The sequence below is a fragment of the Euprymna scolopes genome, chromosome 2, assembly GCF_053919585.1.
Source record: "Euprymna scolopes isolate OS-2025 chromosome 2, ASM5391958v1, whole genome shotgun sequence".
Lineage (NCBI taxonomy): Eukaryota > Metazoa > Mollusca > Cephalopoda > Sepiida > Sepiolidae > Euprymna > Euprymna scolopes.
In genome coordinates, this window is record NC_136483.1 from 202340590 (window position 1) to 202362559 (window position 21970).

The following is a 21970-nucleotide window of genomic DNA, read 5'->3' on the forward strand; positions in this document are numbered from 1 at the left end:
TTCTTATAGATTTTCAAAGACTTTTCTACTTACCTGCCGAACCAATTCTGTTTTACCAACGGAAGGAAGGCCATAGATTTGTAATAGCTGAACGTCCGTTGTTACAATTGCTTGTTTGATTTGCTCCCTTTCTTCGTGCCGTCCAATGAAACGAGAGATGCAGCCGTACTCCATTTCCATATTTCAACACTAGTTTACAAAATAGAAATTTAGAAAGAAAGAATGAATACACACACACACAATTCAGCAGCAAGTTGTTATCTAGGCATGTCTGATTGAACATGACTGAGTTTTCCTTTTTTGTTTTTCCAATTCTAGGGGTGATTTGCTTTATCTGCCAGGCGAATGTTTTTGTTTTGCACGTGTTTGGCACGGCAGAGTTTTGTCAACTACATGGCATACTAAGAGGCCTTTAAAACAAGATGCAAGGCAATGTTTGGAAAGTACCGTGAATAAATGTCTTTTATTTCAACTAAAAAGTGAGTCAAATTTATTTCCTTTTTTTTTTTCTTTAAATATTCGCTTATTTTTTACAAAATAATTAGTTACTTTGTTTTCATAACGGGATTATTGTAAAACCAAAACATCAAAAGATCTTTTTCACATTATCTTTAATAACCCTGCTGTGAAAACATCCATACGAGGACTATTAGAAGTTAAGAATCTCAGTTATAAAAATAGGCTGGAATCCTTAGGTTTAACTACTTTACTAAACTTTAAAATCGGGATATAATATTAAAATGGCAAAATGTGCAAAGAAAAGTTACTAAACAAATAAAATCTAAATTATAAGGATAGGATTGGAATCCTTAGGTTTAATTACTTTACTAAAGAAAAGAATAATTGAGAGTCTCTAGATAATTAATGGGATTTGTAAATGTAAAATTTGTTGCTTGTTTGTATTGTGATCTTTTCAACCAACGCATTTCAGGTGAAAACATTACGTACATACGTGTAATGGCGAAATTAGTATAAATTCCCAAAATTACAAAAAAATGATCTCGTAGATGTACTAAATGTATTTTTGACAACAATAAAAATAACATCACAACAGCCACAATTACGTTCTGTTTAAAAATGGTGGACCCCTGATTTGTCACTTGAAGTCAAAGGTTATCTTCCTTGAATTGGTCGCACACAACTCTGGATAATTCGATAAATTCTATTTTTACTTGTAATTATTTTTCTATTTTATTTTTATTTTTTTTTTTATAATTTTTGGAATTTGTACAAATTTCAACATGACACGTAAGTAAGTAATAATGTTTTAATCTGAAATGTGTTGGTTTAAAAGATTACCAATGTAAAGAAGCACCTAATTTATTATTATTATTATTATTATTACTATTATTATTATTATTATTATTTACTCAGTAGAAGTAATCACACAGGCCATCATCAAAGATTTTTCTGTCAGAACAACTTGTGGCATTCCCTGGAGTCTGAGGGACAACAAATCTTCCCAAATTTCCAGTACTCTCCACCTCTTTGTAGGTAAATTTGGGTTATCGTAACAGCCGCTTACTATTGATTTCTCTTTGGCAGCGACCATTGGTCTTCACTGAAATTCGGGTGGCAAAATGCCTCCCCAAAGTCCCAGTTCTCTTTGCACTTATCATCATTATTATTATTATTATTCAAATCTCCCCTCACATTAGTAACCTAAGAAGAAAAAAAAAAATTTTCGAATAGGTTTAATAAATAAATAAATAAAAATAAACTTTACAAAAGATTTGTTTTCTTCTGGTTGCATGCGTCTAAAGTTGTTGACTTTTTAAGCTGCTTTTTTTGTTGTTGTTGGGGATTTCTGCTGTTCTAGTTGAAAGCTTAACCATGTCAAGAATGGGATTGTCAGGAAAGGAAAAGAAAATAATGAAAACAAAAAGAAACGAAAAGAAAAAAAAACAAACAATAAGAAAAACAAACAAAAGGAAAAGGAGAAAGAAAAGGGAAAGAAAAAGAAAAGGAGAAAAGGGAAAAAGGAAACAGGGTTCAATTGTAGCATAGAGGCTGTTAAACTGTCTCACATAAATTTTGGATCAAATTGATTGTTTAAAATTTTAATTTTTGTCCCCAAATTCTAATTTACTTTCTTAAACTTTGAAAATCGAACTTTAATTTACAGGTTTAATCGATGGCGACTATTTTTGTTTTCTTGCATAAAACAAATATTTGTTCTCTTTTTGTAAATATCGTGTCAGTCCACAAACTTCACGAAGGTCACGCATGCACGCTTTTAACAAAATGTAAGGAATTTTTTTAAACAAAATGAAAAGGTTTAAATAAACTCGACCATATTTTTTCTAACAAGAAAAGAAATGGATAAAATGAAGGTTAGCAAAAGTTACAATTTATAAATGCTTTAAAATTAGAGTTTTATTCTAGGACAAAATGAACTGAAACTTAACATTATTGTAGATTAATACCCTTAGCTACGCCCCCCCCCCAAAGAATTGAGATTTTACCTTTTTTTTTTTTTTTTTTTTTTTTTTTTTTTTTTTTTTAGGTGATTACGTGTGAACATCAGAAAAACTTGGCGGATGGAAGAAATAAAAATTGATTATTTTCAAATTTACAGCAGGGGATAAGTTTCGTATATAAATTTATCCTAAAATACTCCTCTATTTCTGGGCCATTCCAGCGTTTTAGGGCAGTTAACCGTCTTTTTAAAACTTTTTTTATGGGAAATAAATCTTGCGCATTATTTGGAGGAGGAAGAGGATATACTTTTTTTAAGGTGATTACATGCGGCTTTACATCTTTGCACTCGCACTTAGGGTTAGTAGATGCAAGTGTGTGAAAGGCAAAGGGCCCCAAATTTTTAGCCCCGGGAAATTTAGGTGACTGGTGTAACATTAAATGGTATAGACTCCTCTTTTTTTATCCGTGCAGTCTTTCAATCCCTCTACTACCAACCGAAAAATCCCATTTGTTTTTATTTTAGAAACAGTTTTATCACCTAGAGAATCTTACCCCACCCCTATCTATTTTTTGCATTTTCATTTTTTTTTTTTAATTTTTTTCATTGGATTATTATCGAATAGACACTAGTCTACCAAATTATCTAGAAAAAAAAGTTAATATTTAAATATTTGTATGGGGTGCTGTTGCTGTAAGAGTATCTTGTGTAGGAGACGGTGAGACTCGTCGTGGGCGACGAAGCGTTTCACTGAAGAACCACGGCAACACACAGCAAACCAACAAACAATGACAGCCACGGCGCGAAGGCAACTAACAAAGCTCAGCTGACTGCACGAATAGAAACGGAACCCAACGGTCACTGTACTGATCGCCACGAACGTCAGAACCCGACTGCCTCGCACCTCCAATGGACCGATTTTTATTACTCAAGATGGCCTAGCTAATTTGCATCCCCGCGCAATCCTGCGAGATTCCGTCTCTAATAAAAGCAGGCAGGCGCCATCTTGAAACTCTTTCTTCCGCTGCCCCGACCACAGGATCAGCCACCACCCCACACGCCAGGCACACACGGACCCTCTTGCGCCGAGGGCTACGGTTAGTCTCACACTCCCCCCTGGTCTCCAGATCACATACGTGACACGGCGGACGTGGCCGTTTGATTCGAGCACTCCTGCGGAGGGGTATTGCCGGGACTTCCTCATCGGAGCTCTCAGAAGTGGCATCGGAAGCATCAGCATCAGCATTAGAGCTCGCAGTTGAGTCATCAGGTCCATGGGGCACAGGTTGGATCCATCGCTCATCGTCGGATGACTCGCTCCTTCCACTGCTCGCAGTTGAGTCACCAGGTTCGTGGGGCACGGGTTGGATCCATCGCTCATCGTCGGATGACTCGCTACTTCCACTGTTGGCCGATTGGTCAGCGCTTAGAGCGGGCCGGACATCCCTTACGTGGCGCGGAGTATCAACGACTAGTATGGCCTGTTCACTGATGACGCCGGTGACCCGCCCCCTCCAAAAGCTGCTGGAGCACCGGCCGCCGGGTGGCTTCACCCAGACGGTGTCTCCCACTTGGTACGTCCCCTGGGGTTCTCGTTGGTCGGGTAGACACACTTCAACGTCCTTGACGCGCACGTGGTAGTGATGAATCGCATCAGCGGGCGCACTGCCGCCAGTCACGGTGTCCTTAGGCGTTGTGTTGTATCTGTAAACCGCCTCCGCGATCGTACACTTCTTCCTGGCCGCGATCCTCTTCACGGTTCGGTGGCATCGCGCCGCTATGCCGTTGCCGCTCGGCACATACGCGTATCGGTGTCGAAGGCGGATCCCCCAGTTGTCCATAAAATGCCTAAATTCCCTGCTGCAGAACGCCGTGTCGTTATCCGTGAGGATCTCCTCAGGCGGCCCCCTTTCGTAGAATATGGATTCCAATTCGTGGATGACACTGGTGGAATCCTGCCTTGCCAATTGGCGCCAAATCGCGAACCTCGTTGGCCCGCAGTCTATCAGCGTGAGGAAGTGTTGGCTGCCGTAGTGGGTTATATCCATACCCAACCGACTCCAAGTCGCGTCCACTCCCAGCTGTCCTTTCCGCCATCTGGCTGGGGTGGGGTCGATGGACTGGCACGTTTGGCAATCCCTGACCACTGCTCTTACTGCGCTTTTTGGTATTGATGGTTTAGCCAACTTCACAAAGTAGTAGGTCCGTTGCACTCCGGGGTGCCCACTGTCGTGATGTAGCTTCCTGATTTCGTCCTCCTCGACGGAGGCAGCACACAGAGGCAATGGCTTAGCTTCTTTCTTCATAGCCTCATACCATCTCCGTGGTACCCGAGTGAGCTTGTCGGCGAGGTTGTAGTCCGAGGTGACGAGCACTACGTCTACGGACAGGTTGTACTCCGTCACCAGTTTTTTCACAGTCTCGAGCCTCCGTCTTATCAGCATTTCGCTGGCTGCCTTGGTGCATGCCCTGGCCTTGCTCGTGAGTGTGTCCGACACCCAGTGGTGCACGCAAAGTGAGTCAGTGTGCACACGCAGTTTCTTCACTTCCCATTGAAGTGCCAGGTTAATGCCCTTTATTACAGCGTCGAGTTCTGCCAGGTTGATATGGGCAGCATCATTCGCCGGTCGCAGCCAGCAGGCATCCTCAACTACGGCCCCATCTTTCTCAAAAACTACACCGATCGCTAGAGAACTTGCGTCCACCCACACGCTCAGTTCGTCTCCCTGCACGCACCAGTCCCCTGTGGCGGGGTCATTCTTTTTCACACTAGCGACGGTCTCCTTTAACATTCGAACCAATAGTTCGTCGGTTATCTCATCGTCCCAGCCTTTGCTGACCGCATTTGCCCTCCTTTTTATGACGCCTGTCGCTGCACGAACCCATCCGCATACTGGAAGGTGCCCCACAAGTTTCCCGCACAGGGAGAACACGGCACGTCTTGTGTAAACGTCGGGTACGTCGGGAACTGCGGTTCCACGCCTCCACTTCAGGATCCCTCGCTCCTCTTGAACGCTCAAGCCCAATACGCGGGCATCATCCTCAAGCCGCTCAGAGTCCCTGCAGTTTAGACCAAACTCGGCAAGTTTGGATCTTACGCGCGAAGAGGACACGATATCTTCGTTCACGTATATATCATCAATATACGCCGATGTTCCCTTTCTGATCCATTCTTCTTGTGACAACACGGCATTGACGATAGCCTTCATTATCTGGGGTGCTACGTTTAGCCCAAATCCGAGTCGCGTAAGACAGTATCTCTTCCCGGAAAACATCACTGTCTGGAAAGGCCACATCGCCTCGCCGATCCGGACCTGCAAGTATGCTTTTCTCAAGTCCAGTAGGGACACATTGGACTCCTGCCGGCGCCACTCTCGCAGCTTGCTGGCACAGACGTCGGCATCCGCTGTGAACGCATCAACGTGCGCATTCAACTCATGGTAGTCCATTACCGGCCTCACCTTTGACTTGTTAGGTTGGGCAACTGCCATCAGCGGTATCAGGCCTTTGGGGGGTCCAAGTTTGTCGTAGGGGTATGGAATCAGCCAACCATTCTTAATCCATTCACGGAGCTCGCTTTCGTATGCAGGCCTTATCTGGTCAGGCATACGGTACTCTGCCACTTTGTTTTGTAGTTTGGCCGGTTCCTTGTCTTCTGACCACCTCCAAGTGGCGGTCCACGCCTTCTGTTTGTCGTCGAATTCCGCACTGAAGTCCGGCTGGTCGACTCTTAGTGCTGCGCACACCGGGGGCCTATCCTGAAATTCTACAACGCCAGCGCGCGTTATGCGCACGCCGCCCAGGGCTTTGATGGCATCGTAGCCTAGCAACAGGTCGAAACTCAGCGGCTTTTCGCGTGTCACCAGCGCTTCGACGTTGGCCGAGTTCCCAGTTCTTGTGCGAATGTGTACCACACCCACGCCGCAACACATTCGTATTTTTCCAGTGATGGTAGTTATCTTGACGTTCTTCTTTTTCCACGCCCGACAGAAGTCCGCACACACTATGGTGCGGGAGCAACCGGAATCAAGGAGGGCTGAACATAACGTGTCATTAACTCGAACCTGAATGACAGGGAGCGCCTTGTTTATTTTCTGTTCGGGGAAGAGGTCGGCACTGGCACCTTGTCCCCGTCCCCGTTTCTCGCACAGTCTCGGGCCATGTGCCCAGTCTTGTTACAGCGGTAGCAGCGAACAGCCGTCGACCGCCTTCTACAATTTCTTGCCATGTGGCCCCGCCCGTTGCATCTGTAGCAGATGACATCACCTTGCGGGCTGGGTCCCTGAGACGGTCCTTCGCCACTTGGTGGGGCCTGTGCGACGGCGACTACCGGTTCCTGCACCGTCGAGTCATCCTTCATTATTGTCCTGGCTCTGTCCACTAGGTCACTCAGCGGTAGTGAGGACATGGTAGAGGTTGCTCGCAGGAGCTGCTTTGCTCCAGCGGGGAGTCCTGACAGGAATTTGTAGGCTAGGGCCCTCTCGGGAAGACCGCCGGACAACACCGTCAGCTTCTTAAGTTCGGCGAGATACACGTCCACAGTTTCGCCCAAGCGTATAGACCTCGTCTCAAACTGCTCCCATGCAGTGGCGGGGTCAGTGGCGAACGCCCTGTACAACGCCGCCTTGATACTCGAGTAGTCACACTTCTCCTCAGCGCTGAGTTGCTGATATACAGCGAAGGCCCCGCCGGTCAGCCGCAGAGGAATCACGCGCTCGACATTTTTCACGCCGGACAACTGACAATGTAACTCGACCTTCTCAACCTAGCTGAGTACCGGGTCGGATCCGTCGAATTCCGGTATCAACTTTAGATCGAACCTATCCGCCATTGAAGAAAAGAAAACCAAGTTCGGAGTGGGGAGGCCGAAATAGCTTGTAAGAGTATCTTGTGTAGGAGACGGTGAGACTCGTCGTGGGCGACGAAGCGTTTCACTGAAGAACCACGGCAACACACAGCAAACCAACAAACAATGACAGCCACGGCGCGAAGGCAACTAACAAAGCTCAGCTGACTGCACGAATAGAAACGGAACCCAACGGTCACTGTACTGATCGCCACGAACGTCAGAACCCGACTGCCTCGCACCTCCAATGGACCGATTTTTATTACTCAAGATGGCCTAGCTAATTTGCATCCCCGCGCAATCCTGCGAGATTCCGTCTCTAATAAAAGCAGGCAGGCGCCATCTTGAAACTCTTTCTTCCGCTGCCCCGACCACAGGATCAGCCACCACCCCACACGCCAGGCACACACGGACCCTCTTGCGCCGAGGGCTACGGTTAGTCTCACAGTTGCGTAATAAAGCAATCACCTATTTAGATGTTTTTAGGCCAAATTTCGCCAATTTAACCTTTTTAAAGCATCACAGCTCAAGCTGCTACTACCCAACAGATTTGAGGTGCTAGCAACATCAGAAGATCCAAACACTGACTACAACAAAGTGATATCAGAGATCAGCAGGGCCGCACTGAAAACAGCTGGTCAATACAAACCACAGAAACCAAACAAACTGTCTACAATTACAAAACAGTTAAGAGAAACAACAACAGATGAAAAGATGTGCTACAAATGTACAGCGAGATATGCGAGACTCTGAGACACAGAATGTCAAAAGAAATTTCAAACTTCAATGAACAACAAATACTACAAGCCCTTGAAGTAAACAAAGGCATTAAGACCATCAAAAAAAAAAAAAAAAAAAAAAAAAAAAAAAAAAAAAAGATGGCACTCTCATCCATGATCTACACAGAATAGTTTCAAAGTGTGAGGAGTTCTATGCTAACCTCTATGCCACCAGACAACCAGGACGCACTCCAGCCTTTCATGCACTGAACACATCTGAGGAACATCCTCCCATTGGACGTAAGAGCAGCTATTAAGCGTCTGAAGTCAGGCAATGTTGCAGGAGAGGATGGTTGGTGTTACTGCAAAAGTACTACAGAGCAGTGGTGAACCGATTGTTGAGATATTTACAAGACTGCCTCATCAGTGGAAAAGTTCCAGATAAATGGAGGAATGCATCAGTGGTCATCATTCATAAGAAAGGAGACAGATATTAAGAACTATCGGCCAATCAGCCTTCTGCCAATGAAATACAAGGTATTTTCTCATGTCTTGCTAAGACGTATGTTAGTGATACTAGAAAGTCATCAACCGCGAGAACAAACAGGTTTCAGAGAAGGTTACTCCACCATCGAGCACATCCAGGCTGTCAGTCAACTGCAGGATCCAACTGTGCTTTGCATTTGTGGATTATGATGAGGCTTTCGACTATAGAGTTTGATCCACTGTTCACTGCCTTTGAGAACCAAGGAGTTGACTCTACATACATCACCTTGCTGAAAGACCTGTACAGTCAGGTTACCTCTACTATTTTTTTTTTTTTTACATGGAGGTCACCACTTATCAAGGCCCAGAAGCCATTCAGGGATAAGGGTTATTGTGTGTACAGTAATCACTGGGGTAGTGTTGTATTATGCATTAGTATTGGAGATTTGATAAAGTGTCATTACTTAAGGGGGTGGTTCATCAGGTATTTGTTTATGTTGGACTTGAAGACATCCAAGTTGAAGTCAGGAGGGAAACAGGCAAGCAGCAGAGAGTTCCACAGGTGTGCAGTTCTAAGAAAGAAGCTTTGTTCATGGAATCTACGTTTTGATTTAGGCACAGATAAAGAGTGGGGAAAATTATTGACAGTGGTTTCAGCTAGACGAGTGTTTTTCGTGAAAGATTGGCGAGGGTGGACCAGAGATTGAAGCTCAGACGAGCACTTGCCATGGAAATAACGATAAAACAAAGATAGGCTCGCAACATCTCTTCTGTGGGAGAGAGGTTGCAGGGAAGAGAAAAGGGCATCCCTTACTAAACCACGAAGTCTAATTTGTACTCTGTCAAGGAAGGATAGGCTGTTTTTAACAGCTCCTGCCCACATGTGGCAGCAGTACTCCATCCTTGGACATACTTGGCTTTTATATAGATAGAGAATTGCATCATTAGTGAGATATCTTCTGGAGCAGTAGAAGGATCCCACCATTTTCCAAGCGACCTTGGCAACAGACTTGATGTACGTGTTCCATTTCAGATCAGGAGTAAAGGTCAAACCAAGAAGCTTATCAAAACATGGGACCTCCTCTAGACGAGAGCCATCCATTTCAACTGATGCCAGATGGGGATCAGAGCATTTATGATGTAAAGATAGGAGCTTGGTTTTAGATGCATTAAAAGTAACCAGCCACCTCTTCCTCCACTGTACCACACGCTTAAGATCAGAGGAGAGAGAATCAGAGAGAACATTGTCATTTACAGCCTTTGATGTGTTGCCATAAATGGTCGTGTCATCAGCATAGATGTCAACGAATGATTTAAGTATGTGTTTTGAGAGATCATTGACTCATTGATGTAGATCAGGAAGAGAGTTGGGCCCAAGATGGACCCCTGAGAGACTTCAGCATTAATACTTCGGGCCTCTGATTTCTGCCCATCAACCACTACTCTTATGAGCCTATCAGAGAGAAATGATTTAATGATTGAGAAAACATTTCCAGTTATACCATAGCTGGAAATCTTGTGAAGTAGGCCTTTATGCCATACCTTACCGAAGGCCTTTGACATAAGTTCTGGTTAAAGCTTTTTTTAACACTATAATTGGAATACCGTCAGGGCCAGTTGCTTTACTGGTATCAAGGTTCTTGATTAGCTTGGCGACCTCATGCACATATATTTGTATGTTACCTAGCATGTTGTGTGTTATAGGAGGAAATACATGGAGTTGATGGCCTTCGTCGCATAGGGTAGAATTTGCTGCAGGGTAGAATTTGCTGCAAAGTTCTTGGCAAATAGTTTGGCCTTGGCTGATGCTGACGAGATGACCTCTGGTCCATTGATAATGGTTGGGATAGAACGCACACTTCTGTTCAGGATCCTATTTGTTATTTGCTAAAACTGGTGGGAACCAAGCCGCTGCTCAGCTACTTTGGATTTAACGGACTGAGCATATACCTCTCTTGTATTTTTTCTTACTCTTTTACAGTGGTTGCTGGCGGTCCTGAAAGCAGCTTTAGTTTCAGTGAATCTATTACATTGGTAGCTATAGAAAAAGTGATTTCTGTGCGCGATGGCAGCAGCACATTATGGGGAGAACCATGGTTGGCTGTTAGGTTTTTGTTGGAATTTTTTAGATGGTATGAATCGGTCTATGCCTACAAGTACCATTTGGTCAGGCCTGATACTACAGTGGACACATCCTTTTTAAACATGGAATGGAGATGTAGGTCAGATATGAATGTACGGAAGCTATCCCAGTCACCCATACAGTATTAGTATACAATACGGTGGAGAGGTACATCTGAAGACTTATTACATTTCATTTTTATCTGAACGGATACAACGGAGTGGTCGGAGGATCCCAGAGGAAATAGAACGGAACATGAACATAGCTCAGGGGAAATTGAGAGAAAAAGGTCTAGAAGGCTTGCATACTGACCAGTAGTATCGATCACATGGGTGGGCTAGCGAACAATCTGAGTGAGGTCATAGGCAATGGCAAAATCATGACAGAACCTCCCCTCATCATCTGTCTTATATGAGTGGGTCAGCCATTTCACGTAATGGACACTGAAGTCACCACAAATGTGAATGTTAGCCAAGGGATAAGCAGACAGGATGTGGTCTATTTTCTCAGCTATACTCTTAAAGATAGTAACTCCGCTGTTATGGGACCGATAGAGGGCACATATAAATGCAGTGGTGTAAGCAAGTGCAACCCGGAAGCACATATAAGGTAAATTAGGGTCTTCTCTGGAGATATCCCTGCCACACGGGAAGCCATCTTTGATGTAGGCACATATCCCATGCCGATCTTGGGGGTCAGATTTAGATGTTAAGTTAGAGTATCCTTTAATTATGAACTCATCTAGGGAGGTGGTCGACCCTATTCCGGTTTTGCTTAGAAAGAATATGTCCAGTTTTGTCTCCTGTAATTGGGTTTCAACCTCTGGAAGGTTGGAATGTATACCCCTGATGTTGGAGAAGGAGACATGGTAGTAGGGGTCTACGTTGGAGGATGAGGTTCTAGGTTTATTCGTTTTTTTTTTTCTTTTGAGATATTTCATGTTGAGGATTTTGAGATTTGTGGAACAGGTTGGCATACTTGGTTAGAGCAGGACAGAGAGAAAGATAGGAATTTTTTTTTTTTTTTTGCAGCACATAAGGTAAAGCCGTAACAATTACCCACTAGTATGGCATCGAGAGCCCCCACCAGAAACTACTGCATGGTCCAGAATCCATTCGCCAAATGGCAATACAGCAGCCCCAGTACTTTGTACCTGCTGATAGGACAGCCTCCTTAGTGGTTAATCCAAAGTTCGGGTCCCTGACTATCAGGCGGATAACGTCAGCCCAGATGAAACGTTTACCTCCAGCACCCTTACTAGTGACATGTCTCCAAGGATAGACATAAAAACAGAAAATTTCCGACATCTCAGACTACTGTTCACGAAGTACTACCGACCTAGAAAGCACCTTTTTCTTCACCCTTTGTCAGAAACATCACTCATTGGAAATAAGGACTGAGGGACAAAAAAGAATGCCGTTTCTGAAAAGGAGAGTGTGCTATCACTACTATCATCGGCAAAAATGCCATGTGACACTGTCAATGTTGACTCCTCAACCTTTTCCACTTAATCTGACTGATTATCACATCCTAGAGGCTGTGAAGAGTTTTGGCAAGATATAGTCACCTTATTTTGTTTTTCCTCCCCAGCACATATCGCTAAAACTCTTCACAGTCAGTCTCTAGGATGCGATAATCAGTCGGATTAAGTGGGAAGGTAGAGGAGTCAACATTGACGGTGAACACTTGTCACATCGCATTTTTGCCGATGATATAGAACAGGAACTAAACGGCGTCCACTCTAAGAGCAAACCGGTTGGCCTCAACATGCATCTTGGGAAGAACAACACGCTACCAATAACTGTTGATAGAAAAACCATTGAAGAAGTTGAAAGCTACCTCTACGTGGGAAATAAAATTACGAAAGATGAAGATCTCCTCCCTGAGATAAAGAGAAGGGTAGCATTGGGATGGGCAGCTTTTAAGAAAGTGGAGAATATCATGAGAAGCCGAAATGCAATTATGTCAATCAAAGGGAAGATCTTCAATGAATATGTACTACCTGTGATGATCTACGGTAGTGAAACATGGGCCCTGACAACTCGCCAAAGTGAAATCTTGGCAGTGGCACAAAGGAAGATGGAGAGGATAATGTTGGGCATTACTCTATAAGACACAAAGAGAAACATCTGGATCCGCTAACAAGAGTTATTGACATCAATACTACCGTCAAAACATTCAAATACAGACAGGCAGGGAATGTAGTTAGACAACAAGAAAACAGATAGTCCATCAGGATAACAGAATGGAGACCTTGTGAATATAAGAGACCAAAGAACGAGATGGAGGGACGACCTGATACAACACATGGATCCCACATGGTAGTGGATTGCTCGGGACAGAGTTAGATGGTTTAAGTCCAGGGAGGGATTCCTCATCAAGTAATAAAACCCTTATTGATTGATTGATTGAAAGCAGTTTAGCCTCTTTTAAGATTATTTCAAAAACCGAAATTCAAAAAAGGCTACATTCGCAAAATTTGGCCTAAAAATATCGATTGGTTCTAAAATAGGTAATCGATTTACTAGAATGTTGCATTAGAAACTGAGCACCCTTAAAAATATTCAACTATTGACTCTTCCATTTTTTTTTTTTTTATTATCTGATGTTCATTAGATAATAATCTGCTGAAAAAATTGAATAAAAAGATAAAAATAAAAATGGGAGAATGATTCTTCAGGTTCACCTGTTTTTTTTTGTTTTTTTTAATTACTTTTATCTTTTGTAACCTTGTTATTTTATTGATGTTAAAAGTCAAACAGAAATAACAGTTCAAAGAATTTTTTTTTCAACGAATAATGAAAAAAATATATTTAATAATAATGATATCAATAAGTTTGGTCTTTTTAGTTAATTCAGTGAATATTTTGTTACTGGGTCTTCTATAGCAAAAAGTTTGGGTGATGTCCTACGCGAGACAGATTTGCCCCCCCCCCCCATCATATGCAACACGAGGTCATCATAACTTTTGTACCATTTAAAAGAAGAAACTTCTAATAAAAATTTTACATATATGAAAATAATGAAAATGTGAGACCAAAATCGTGTTTACATTATCAACGCCTTAAAACAACGTTCAACGATCATTTTGAAGGCGTAAACATACACCTATTTCAAAACATCTAGTAAAAATCAACTAATGGTTAGATTTTCATGAAACGTTCGATACGTATTCAATTTTAAATTAACTTGTATTATGAAAGCCTTTTCATTAAATATGTGAGGTGAAATTTTTTTTTAGGTGTTCTAACACCTCCCCTCCAATATTTCGTGTTATAAAAGCCAAACAAAATAAATTTAGGTTCATAAAAATTGCAACATTTTATAAAGCTGAAGAGTTTAAATAATTAAAAAATAGTTTATATATATATATATATATATATATATATATATATATATATATATATATGACTGAGATAGCTTCCGTGCATTTATATTAGATTTACCTCTGCATTCCATGTTTAAAAAAAAATGTGTCCTCTATAGCATCAGACCTGATGGAATGGTTAATTGTTGGTATAGACCACTTCATACCCTCCAAAAAGTTCCAGTAAAAACCTAACAGCCAGTCGTGGTTCTCTCCAGAATGCGCTCCTGCCATCGCGCACAGAAATCACTTTTTCCATTGTTTCCAACGTAATAGATGTAATGAGACTAAAGCTGCTTTCTGAAATACAAGTAACCACTGTAAAAGAGTAATAAAGAACGCAAGAGAGTTGTATGCTCAGTCCGTCAAGTCCAAAGTAGCTGAACAGCGGCTTGGTTCCTACCAGTTTTGGCAAATAGCAAACAGGATCCTGAACACAAGCGTGAGCTCTATCCTAACCATCATCAATGGACCTGAGGTAATCTTGTCAGCATCAGACAAAGCCAAACTCTTTGCCGGAACTTTGCAGCTTATTCTACCCTATGTGACCTGGGTTGTCAACCTCCTGTATTTCCGTCCTGTATCAGAAACATGCAACATGACATACAAATATCTGTTCATGAGGTTTCCAAACTAATCAAAAACCTTGATTCTAGTAAAGCAACTGGCCCTGATGGCATTCCAATTATAGTTCTGAAAAAGCTTCAACCAGAACTGGCTGCCATAATTACAAAACTGTTTAAGTGTTGTCTTAAAGAGAACTGCTTCCCAACACTTAGGAAAACCTCATCAGTATGCCCTGTATTTAAGAATTCAGGTGATCGGTCATCTCCCTCTCAGTACAGACCAATAAGTCTCCTGTGCATTGTAAGTTGCTGGAATTTGTGCTAAAGAGAAGTAGTTAACCACCTCAGCAAAAATAACATTCTTAGTGACATGCAATATGGTTTCCATTCTGCTAGATCTATAGCAGATGTGCTAACGGTTATATCTCACAGGATTAGCAAATTTCTCGATGGGGGCTTCCTTTCTAGAGCAATTGCTCTTGACATATCAAAGGCCTGTGATAGGGTATAGTATAAAGGTCTACTTCACACGATCTCCAGCTATGGTATAGCTGGAAATTCCTTCTCAATTATTAAATCATTTCTCTCTGATAGGTTCATAAGAGTAGTTGTTGGTGGGTAGAAATCAGAAGGTCAGTATTAATGCTGGTGTCCCTCAGGGGTCTATCCTGGGCCCAACTCTCTTCTTGATCTACATCAATGATCTTCCATATCACATCTTAAGATCATTCATAGACATTTATGCTGGCAACACATCAAAGGCTGTAAATAACCTAGTTCTCACTGATTCTCTCTCCTCTGATCCTTAGCATGTAGTACAATGGGGAATGGGGTGGCCCTGTAATTTTAATGCATACAATACTAAACTTCTATCTTTACATCATAAATGCTCTGATCCCCATCTGGCATCAATTGAAATGGATGGCTCTTGTCTTGGGGAAGCTCCATGTTTTGACAAGCTTCTAGGTCTGACCTTTACTCCTGATCTGAAATGAAACATTAAATCTGTTCGTTGCCAAGGTCGATGGAAAAATGGTGGGATCCTTTTACCGCTCCAGTAGATATCTCACTGCTGATGCAATTCTCTACCTATATAAGAGCCAAATACACCCAAGGATCGAATACTGTTGCCCCATCTGAGCAGGAGTGCTAGAGTAGCTTATTCTGCCTTGACAGAGTTCAAAATAGACTTTGTAGCCTACTGGGGATGCCCTTTTCTCTTCCCTGCAACCTCTTTCTCACAGAAGAAACGTTGCAAGCCTGTCTCTGCTTTATCATTATTTTCATGGCAAGTACTTCTCTGAGCTCCAATCTATGGTCTATCCTTGCCAAACTTTCCCGAAAAACATCCATTTAGCCGAAACCACTATCAATAATTTTTCCCTACTCTTTATCTGTGCCTATACGTAAACCTAAACGTAGATTCCATGAACAAAGCTTCTTTCTTAGAACTGAACGCCTGTGGAACTCTTCCGTTTCCCTGCTTTCCAGCTGATTACAATATGGTCGTCTTCAAGTCCAATGTAAACAAGTTCTTGATGAGCTGTTCCCCTTAAGTAATACAATTTACTAAATTTCCACTACTAACAATTACTATGATATTGTCCATTGACTACTGTACCCTCATCAACCCTTATCCCCGTGTGGCCTCCAGGCCTTGATAAGTAGTTACTCTTTCTAAAAAAAAAAATGATGACGTGACTGATAGTGTGCAAAACGTTGGCGATTTCACACAACAATTTGGACATCTTTAATGTCCTAAATTAGTAAAAACTTCTCAGAAAAGGTTCACATTTTTTTTTAATTGCATTTTCACCTCAAACAAGGCACATTGCCACTTTGTTGTAGGGGGCTACTATCAGGGACATAGGCATCAGGGGTACTGTGTAGGAAGTTGGGCAGCAAGATGTCAGTTCATGTTACACTTGAACTTCTGCATGTCGGCACAGTTGGGGAAGCAGAGACCCGGAAGGGAATTCCAAAGTCTAGCTGTTCTAGGGAAGAAACTACTGGAGTAGAAGGCTCTCTTGCATCTAGGGATCTCTACTGTGAAGGGGTGAGATTTTGCTGCTTGTCAGGTTTGTCGGGGGTATTTATGTCTAGAGGGCACAAGTGCTTGCAGTTCGTCAGAGCAATCACCGTTAAAGTACTTCTAAAACAAGCAGAGGGATGCAACATTTCGTCGATGTGACAGCGGTTGAGGTTTAGCTGACAGTTCAGGACCTATCAGATTGGCGACTCTTTTTTTAACCTTGTCAAGCAAACAAAAAGTGTATTTCTATAGAAAAATAGTGTAATTCTATTATTAATTTCGGCGTATACACACGATACTGTGGTATCCCAGCAACATTTTGTTGATCCCATGGATCCTTTGATCCACACGCAAAAACAGAACACATGATCACTTGCAGAATAGAAGATGAAAGACAATATGGCACTTGACAATCTGTTCCAATCTTACATAATCGAGTTTGTACGGCGAAACATATATAAAAATTATAACATTATTGGACGCCTTATTTGTAGTATTAAACTGTCCTATACAGTGGAAATCTTTTTTTTTTTCATTTATAGAAATAAATTTGTATTCAATTTGTCGTTTGAATTGGAACCTTTTCTGAAAAAAAATTTACCGAACGCAGATGCGTGTATGGCAGCAGCAGTGTGCGAGGTGACGTAACGGCAAGGAAGAAGGAAAGAAAAACTATATAAAAAAAAAACACGGACCCTTGATGTTATAGAAAAGGATAAATATAAACGTGTTACAGATGTAGGCTGAGACTGACAGGAAAAAAGGTGTCCTAACTATGATCGAATGGTTAGACAAAGACAGAGTATTACCACGGCTAGTAAAGAAGGCCGATGCACATGACAGCGTAACGTCACTTCCTGATTAACTTGTAGGTATAGCTTCCGATATTCAACTACGTGGTCACGCTAACAGGCAAAAAAATATGGCTACCGATTGTCCATGGCTACCAATATGTGTTAACGATTATCCATGTATGTTCTAAAGAGAAAGAACAATTCTCCATTTGGATAATAATTATTATAATTGCACATTGGGAGAATTTTAATCTAACAAAATATAGTAAGTGAACTCGTTTTTGAACTTTGTTTTCTATCGAAGAAAGTTGAACATTTCATTTTATTTATTTTTTACTGCAAAACAAACAATTTTTATATAATATTTTTCAGTCCGTTCTTTTAATAATAAATAAAACTTTTCACTGAGTATTTCCAAATATTTTAAAGTTAGTATTTTTCACAGCAGATTTTAGTTTTTTGTTTGTTTGTTTTTGCGATCGGTGAATTTTCAATATTTTAGCACTGGGCGTTATTTATTTCCATTTGGTTCCATTTGTAATAATGTCTATTTGCCTCTGATGAGTTGTTTGCCGACACAATGGACTATACCTTCCACCACTACAACAAAACACATATAAGGTCACCATCACCGAAAGAGTAGACCAGTGAACATGACAGCATAACGTTGCTTCCTGATTAATTTGTAGGTATAGAAAGTTTTCGGTATTCAACCATGTGGTCACACTAACAGGCATAAAAAATATGGCTACCGATTGTGTTACTGATTGTCCATGGTTACCAATATGTGTTACCGATTGTCCATGTATGTTCTAAAGAGAAAGAACAATTCTCCATTTGGATAATAATTATTATAATTGCACATTAGGAGAATTTTAATCTAACAAAATATAGTAAGTGAACTCGTTTTTGAACTTTGTTTCCTATCGGAGGAAGTCAAATATTTCATTTTATTTATTTTTTTTTTTTTACTGCAAAAGAAACAATTTTTATATAATATTTTTCAGTACGTTCTTTTAATAATAAATAAAACTTTTTATTATCATGATAATAATAATAATAATAATAATAATAATAATCATAATAATAATCATAATAATAATAATAATAATAATAATAAAACTGGTGTAGATGAAATCAACTGGCGTCACTCCAACTAGTTATGAAGGGTCAGAGAGGATGGAAGGACCGAGGTGGGAGAGTACTAACCAAGTCTCCACTGGAAGTGTGCAGTCCAAATCTGGTACCTTGAGACATTTTGTCACCCAACCCCCAGGAAACACCAATGGCCGCTGCCAACAAGAAATCAGTGACAACGGTTGTTGCAATAACATGCAATCATCTGCACAAGATGTCAAGAGGTGGAAAACACTGAAAATCTAGGGAGACTTGTCACTTGGTCTCCAGGGAACACTACAGGTTACTGCCAGTGAGCGATCACTGATGATAGCCTGTGAGACAACTAATACACTACAAAGATATCTCATAGGATTAGCGAATCTCTCGACAGAGGCAACCTTTCTAGGGCAATTGCTCCTTTGATAGGGTATGGCATAAAGGTTTACTTCACAAGATCTCCAGCTATAGTATAGTTGGAAATGTCTTCTCAATTATTAAATCATTTCTCTCTGATAGGTTCATAAGTGTAGTAGTTGATGGGCAAAAATCAGAAGCTCACACTATTAATGCTGGAGTCCCTCAGGGGTCCATCCTGGGCCCAACTCTTTTCCTGATCTACATTAATGATCTTCCAAATCACATCCTTACATCATTTGTAGACATTTTTGCTGACGACACTACCATCTATGGTAGCACACCTAAGACAGTAAATGACCAAGTTCTCTCCTATTCTCTCTCCTCTGATCTTGATCACATTGTACAATGGGGAAAGGAGTGGCTGGTTACTTTTAATGCATCTAAAACCAAGCTTCTATCTTTACATCATCAACGTTCTGATCCCCATCTGGCATCAATTAAAATGAATGGCTCTCGCCTTGGGGAGGCCTCAAGTTTTGACAGGCTTCTGGACTTGATCTTTACTCCTGATTTTAAATGGAATACGTACATCAAATCTGTTGCCAAGGCCGCTGGAAAAATGGTTGGATCCTTCTATCGATCCAGTAGATATCTCACTGCTAATGCAATTCTCTATCTATATAAGAGCCAGATACGTCCAAAGATGGAATATTGTTGCCACATATGGGCAGGTGCTGCTAGAAAAGACTTGTCCTGCCTTGATAGGGTTCAAAATAGACTTTGTGGCCTGGTGGGAGATGTCCTTTTCTCTTCGCTGCAACCTCTATCTCACAGAAGAGATGTTGCGAGTTTGTCTCTGCTTTATCGTTATTTTCATGGAAAGTGTTCGACTGAGCTTCAATCTATGGTCCCCCCTCGCCAAACTTTCACAAGAAACACTCGTCTAGCTGAAAACACTATCAATAATTCCCCCCCCACCTCTTTATCTGTGCCTAAACCTAAACATCGATTCCATGAGCAAAGCTTCTTTCTTAGAACTGCACGCCTATGGAATTGTCTTCCGTTTTCCTGCTTTCCAGCTGTCTATAATATGGTTGTCTTCAAGTCTAACGAAAACAAGTTTCTGATGAGCCGTTCCACTTAAGTTAGCAAATTTATCGAACTTCCATTACTATCGATTACTATATTGTCCTTTTGACTGCTGTACACTCTTTAACCCTTATCCTTGAGTGGCCGATCGGCCTTGATAAGTGGTGACGCCTATGTAAAAAAACATTTTGATGAAAAACATGGCAAAAAAATGGATATGGAAGAACAGAAAACCAAAACTTTAAATATAATTTCTATATTTAAAGTAATAGTTATTTAAATATTTCAACATATAATCTTGAGGGCAAAATCCAGTTTCCCAATAAGGGGAACTCTGGATAGGAACAAAAATAATCTCAGTCATGAAAGATTTCTCCTCCACCGATCGAGGACAGAAAAGGTAAAGTGTAGCATCAAAACAGATACTACACTGTGATCTTGTTTCGAAGGCCAAAAAATATTTGTGTTTAATATTTCTTTGTTTGTTCCATAAATTCATAATTCAGTTTTATCAGTATTAAATTGTATATTGCTTTAAAATTACTTAATTTTACATAGAGAATATTTATATTTTATATTGAATAAAGTTCAGTTTAAGTAGTAATCGAACTGTGTTCATTTTTTTTTCTTTTTTTTTTTTAAATGTTTTATTGCTCTTTTTCAAATGACCCTCATATAGTACTGACAGTCTGACAAATCTTACCTACATTGCCTGCAGACATTTTTCAGTTAACAGTTTACTCTCGGTGGCCGTGGTATTACATGGTCAACAATCCAGAGTTTTGTTAAGTGATTGGAGTAGGAGAAGACTTTTGAAAAAGAGAAAGGGTGTTATTCCGGGAGGTAGGATCTCTCTACCGTGCTAGAAAGCTACTAACGCCTGAAAGTATCCTGTACCGCTATAAGGCCACCATTCGCCCATGTATGGAGTATTGTTGTCATATTTGGGCTGGTGCATCTGCTACTACTAATCTCACTCCTTGACAGGGTTCAAAAGATAGTCGCCAACCTAATAGGTCCTGAACTGTCATCTAAGCTTCAGCCTCTGTCCCATTGACGAAATATAGCATCCCTCTGTCTGTTCTACAGAACTTTAATGGTGAATGCTTTGACGAACTGCAAGCACTTGTACCCCCTAGATGTAAGTACCCCCGACAAACCAGACAAGCAGCAAAATCCCACCCCTTCACAGTAGAGATCCCTAGATGTAAGAGAGTCTTCTACTCCAGTAGTTTCTTCCCCAGAATCGCTAGTCTCTGGAATTCCCTTCCGGGTTCCTGCTTTCCCAACTGTACTGTCATGCAGAAGTTCGAGTGTAATGCAAATTGACATCTTGCTGCCCAACTCCCCACATAGTACCCCTGTAGCTTATGTCCCTGATAGTAGCCCCCTACATCAAAGTGGCAATGTGTCTTGTTTGGGGGTGAAAATGTAATAAATTTTTTTTTTTTTTTTTAAGTATCTGTAAATAAATGTCTGTTATTTTACTAGTAAATAGAGGCAAATTTTTTCCTTTCCTTTCGACTGTCTGCATACAATGTTAGGGCCCCGACAGTGAACATGTAATGACATGTAGCGGCAGAAACCCACCGGATATGTCATGGTAACATATTGGGTGGGTTTCTAAGAGAATTTTGTATAATTTTTAAGTCATTTTTAAAACTTTGATTATTCAGGTGTCAATTCGTAGGCATTTTTCCTTTTCTCACGTAATGCTAGGCGTATGTTTTTCAAACCGAATGTTTTAAAGTGATCCAAACCACTAATAGGTAGAAGAGTAGCTTATCTTGCCTTTGATAACATTTATTTGTTATATATTTGAATTTTTGACTTTCCAATTTACGTAGATTGTAAGACAAATCCAAAATATCTTTTCAAAAAACTTGATGACGTCACAACACGAAAATGTCATATTACAAAAATCACGTCAGTTGATTAAATAGTATTTATGTTTTTTTAAAACTAAGAAACGCAAATTTATTACGAAACGAAACGTTGTTTGGATCCGCCATGTTTAATAAATAAGGGAGACAACCTAATTCGAACTATTGAGA

At 41.1% G+C, this 21970-nt stretch overlaps 1 protein-coding gene across 2 annotated transcripts in view; it reads right to left on the bottom strand.

The window, feature by feature from the left end:
* Positions 1-21970, bottom strand: part of LOC145302159 (uncharacterized) — a 140403-nt gene that overhangs the window by 112731 nt on the left and 5702 nt on the right. Inside the window, exons 1-2 of one of the 2 annotated variants that reach the window (XM_080144635.1) lie at positions 1727-1838; positions 34-189 (exon numbers count right to left, since the gene is read on the bottom strand). In XM_080144635.1, the coding sequence (XP_080000761.1) occupies positions 34-180 (147 nt within the window). In that variant the 5' untranslated portion in view covers positions 181-189; positions 1727-1838. Of the gene's footprint in view, positions 1-33; positions 190-1726; positions 1839-21970 lie in introns of those variants that run through there. The other variant, XM_080144636.1, reaches the window with a different exon arrangement.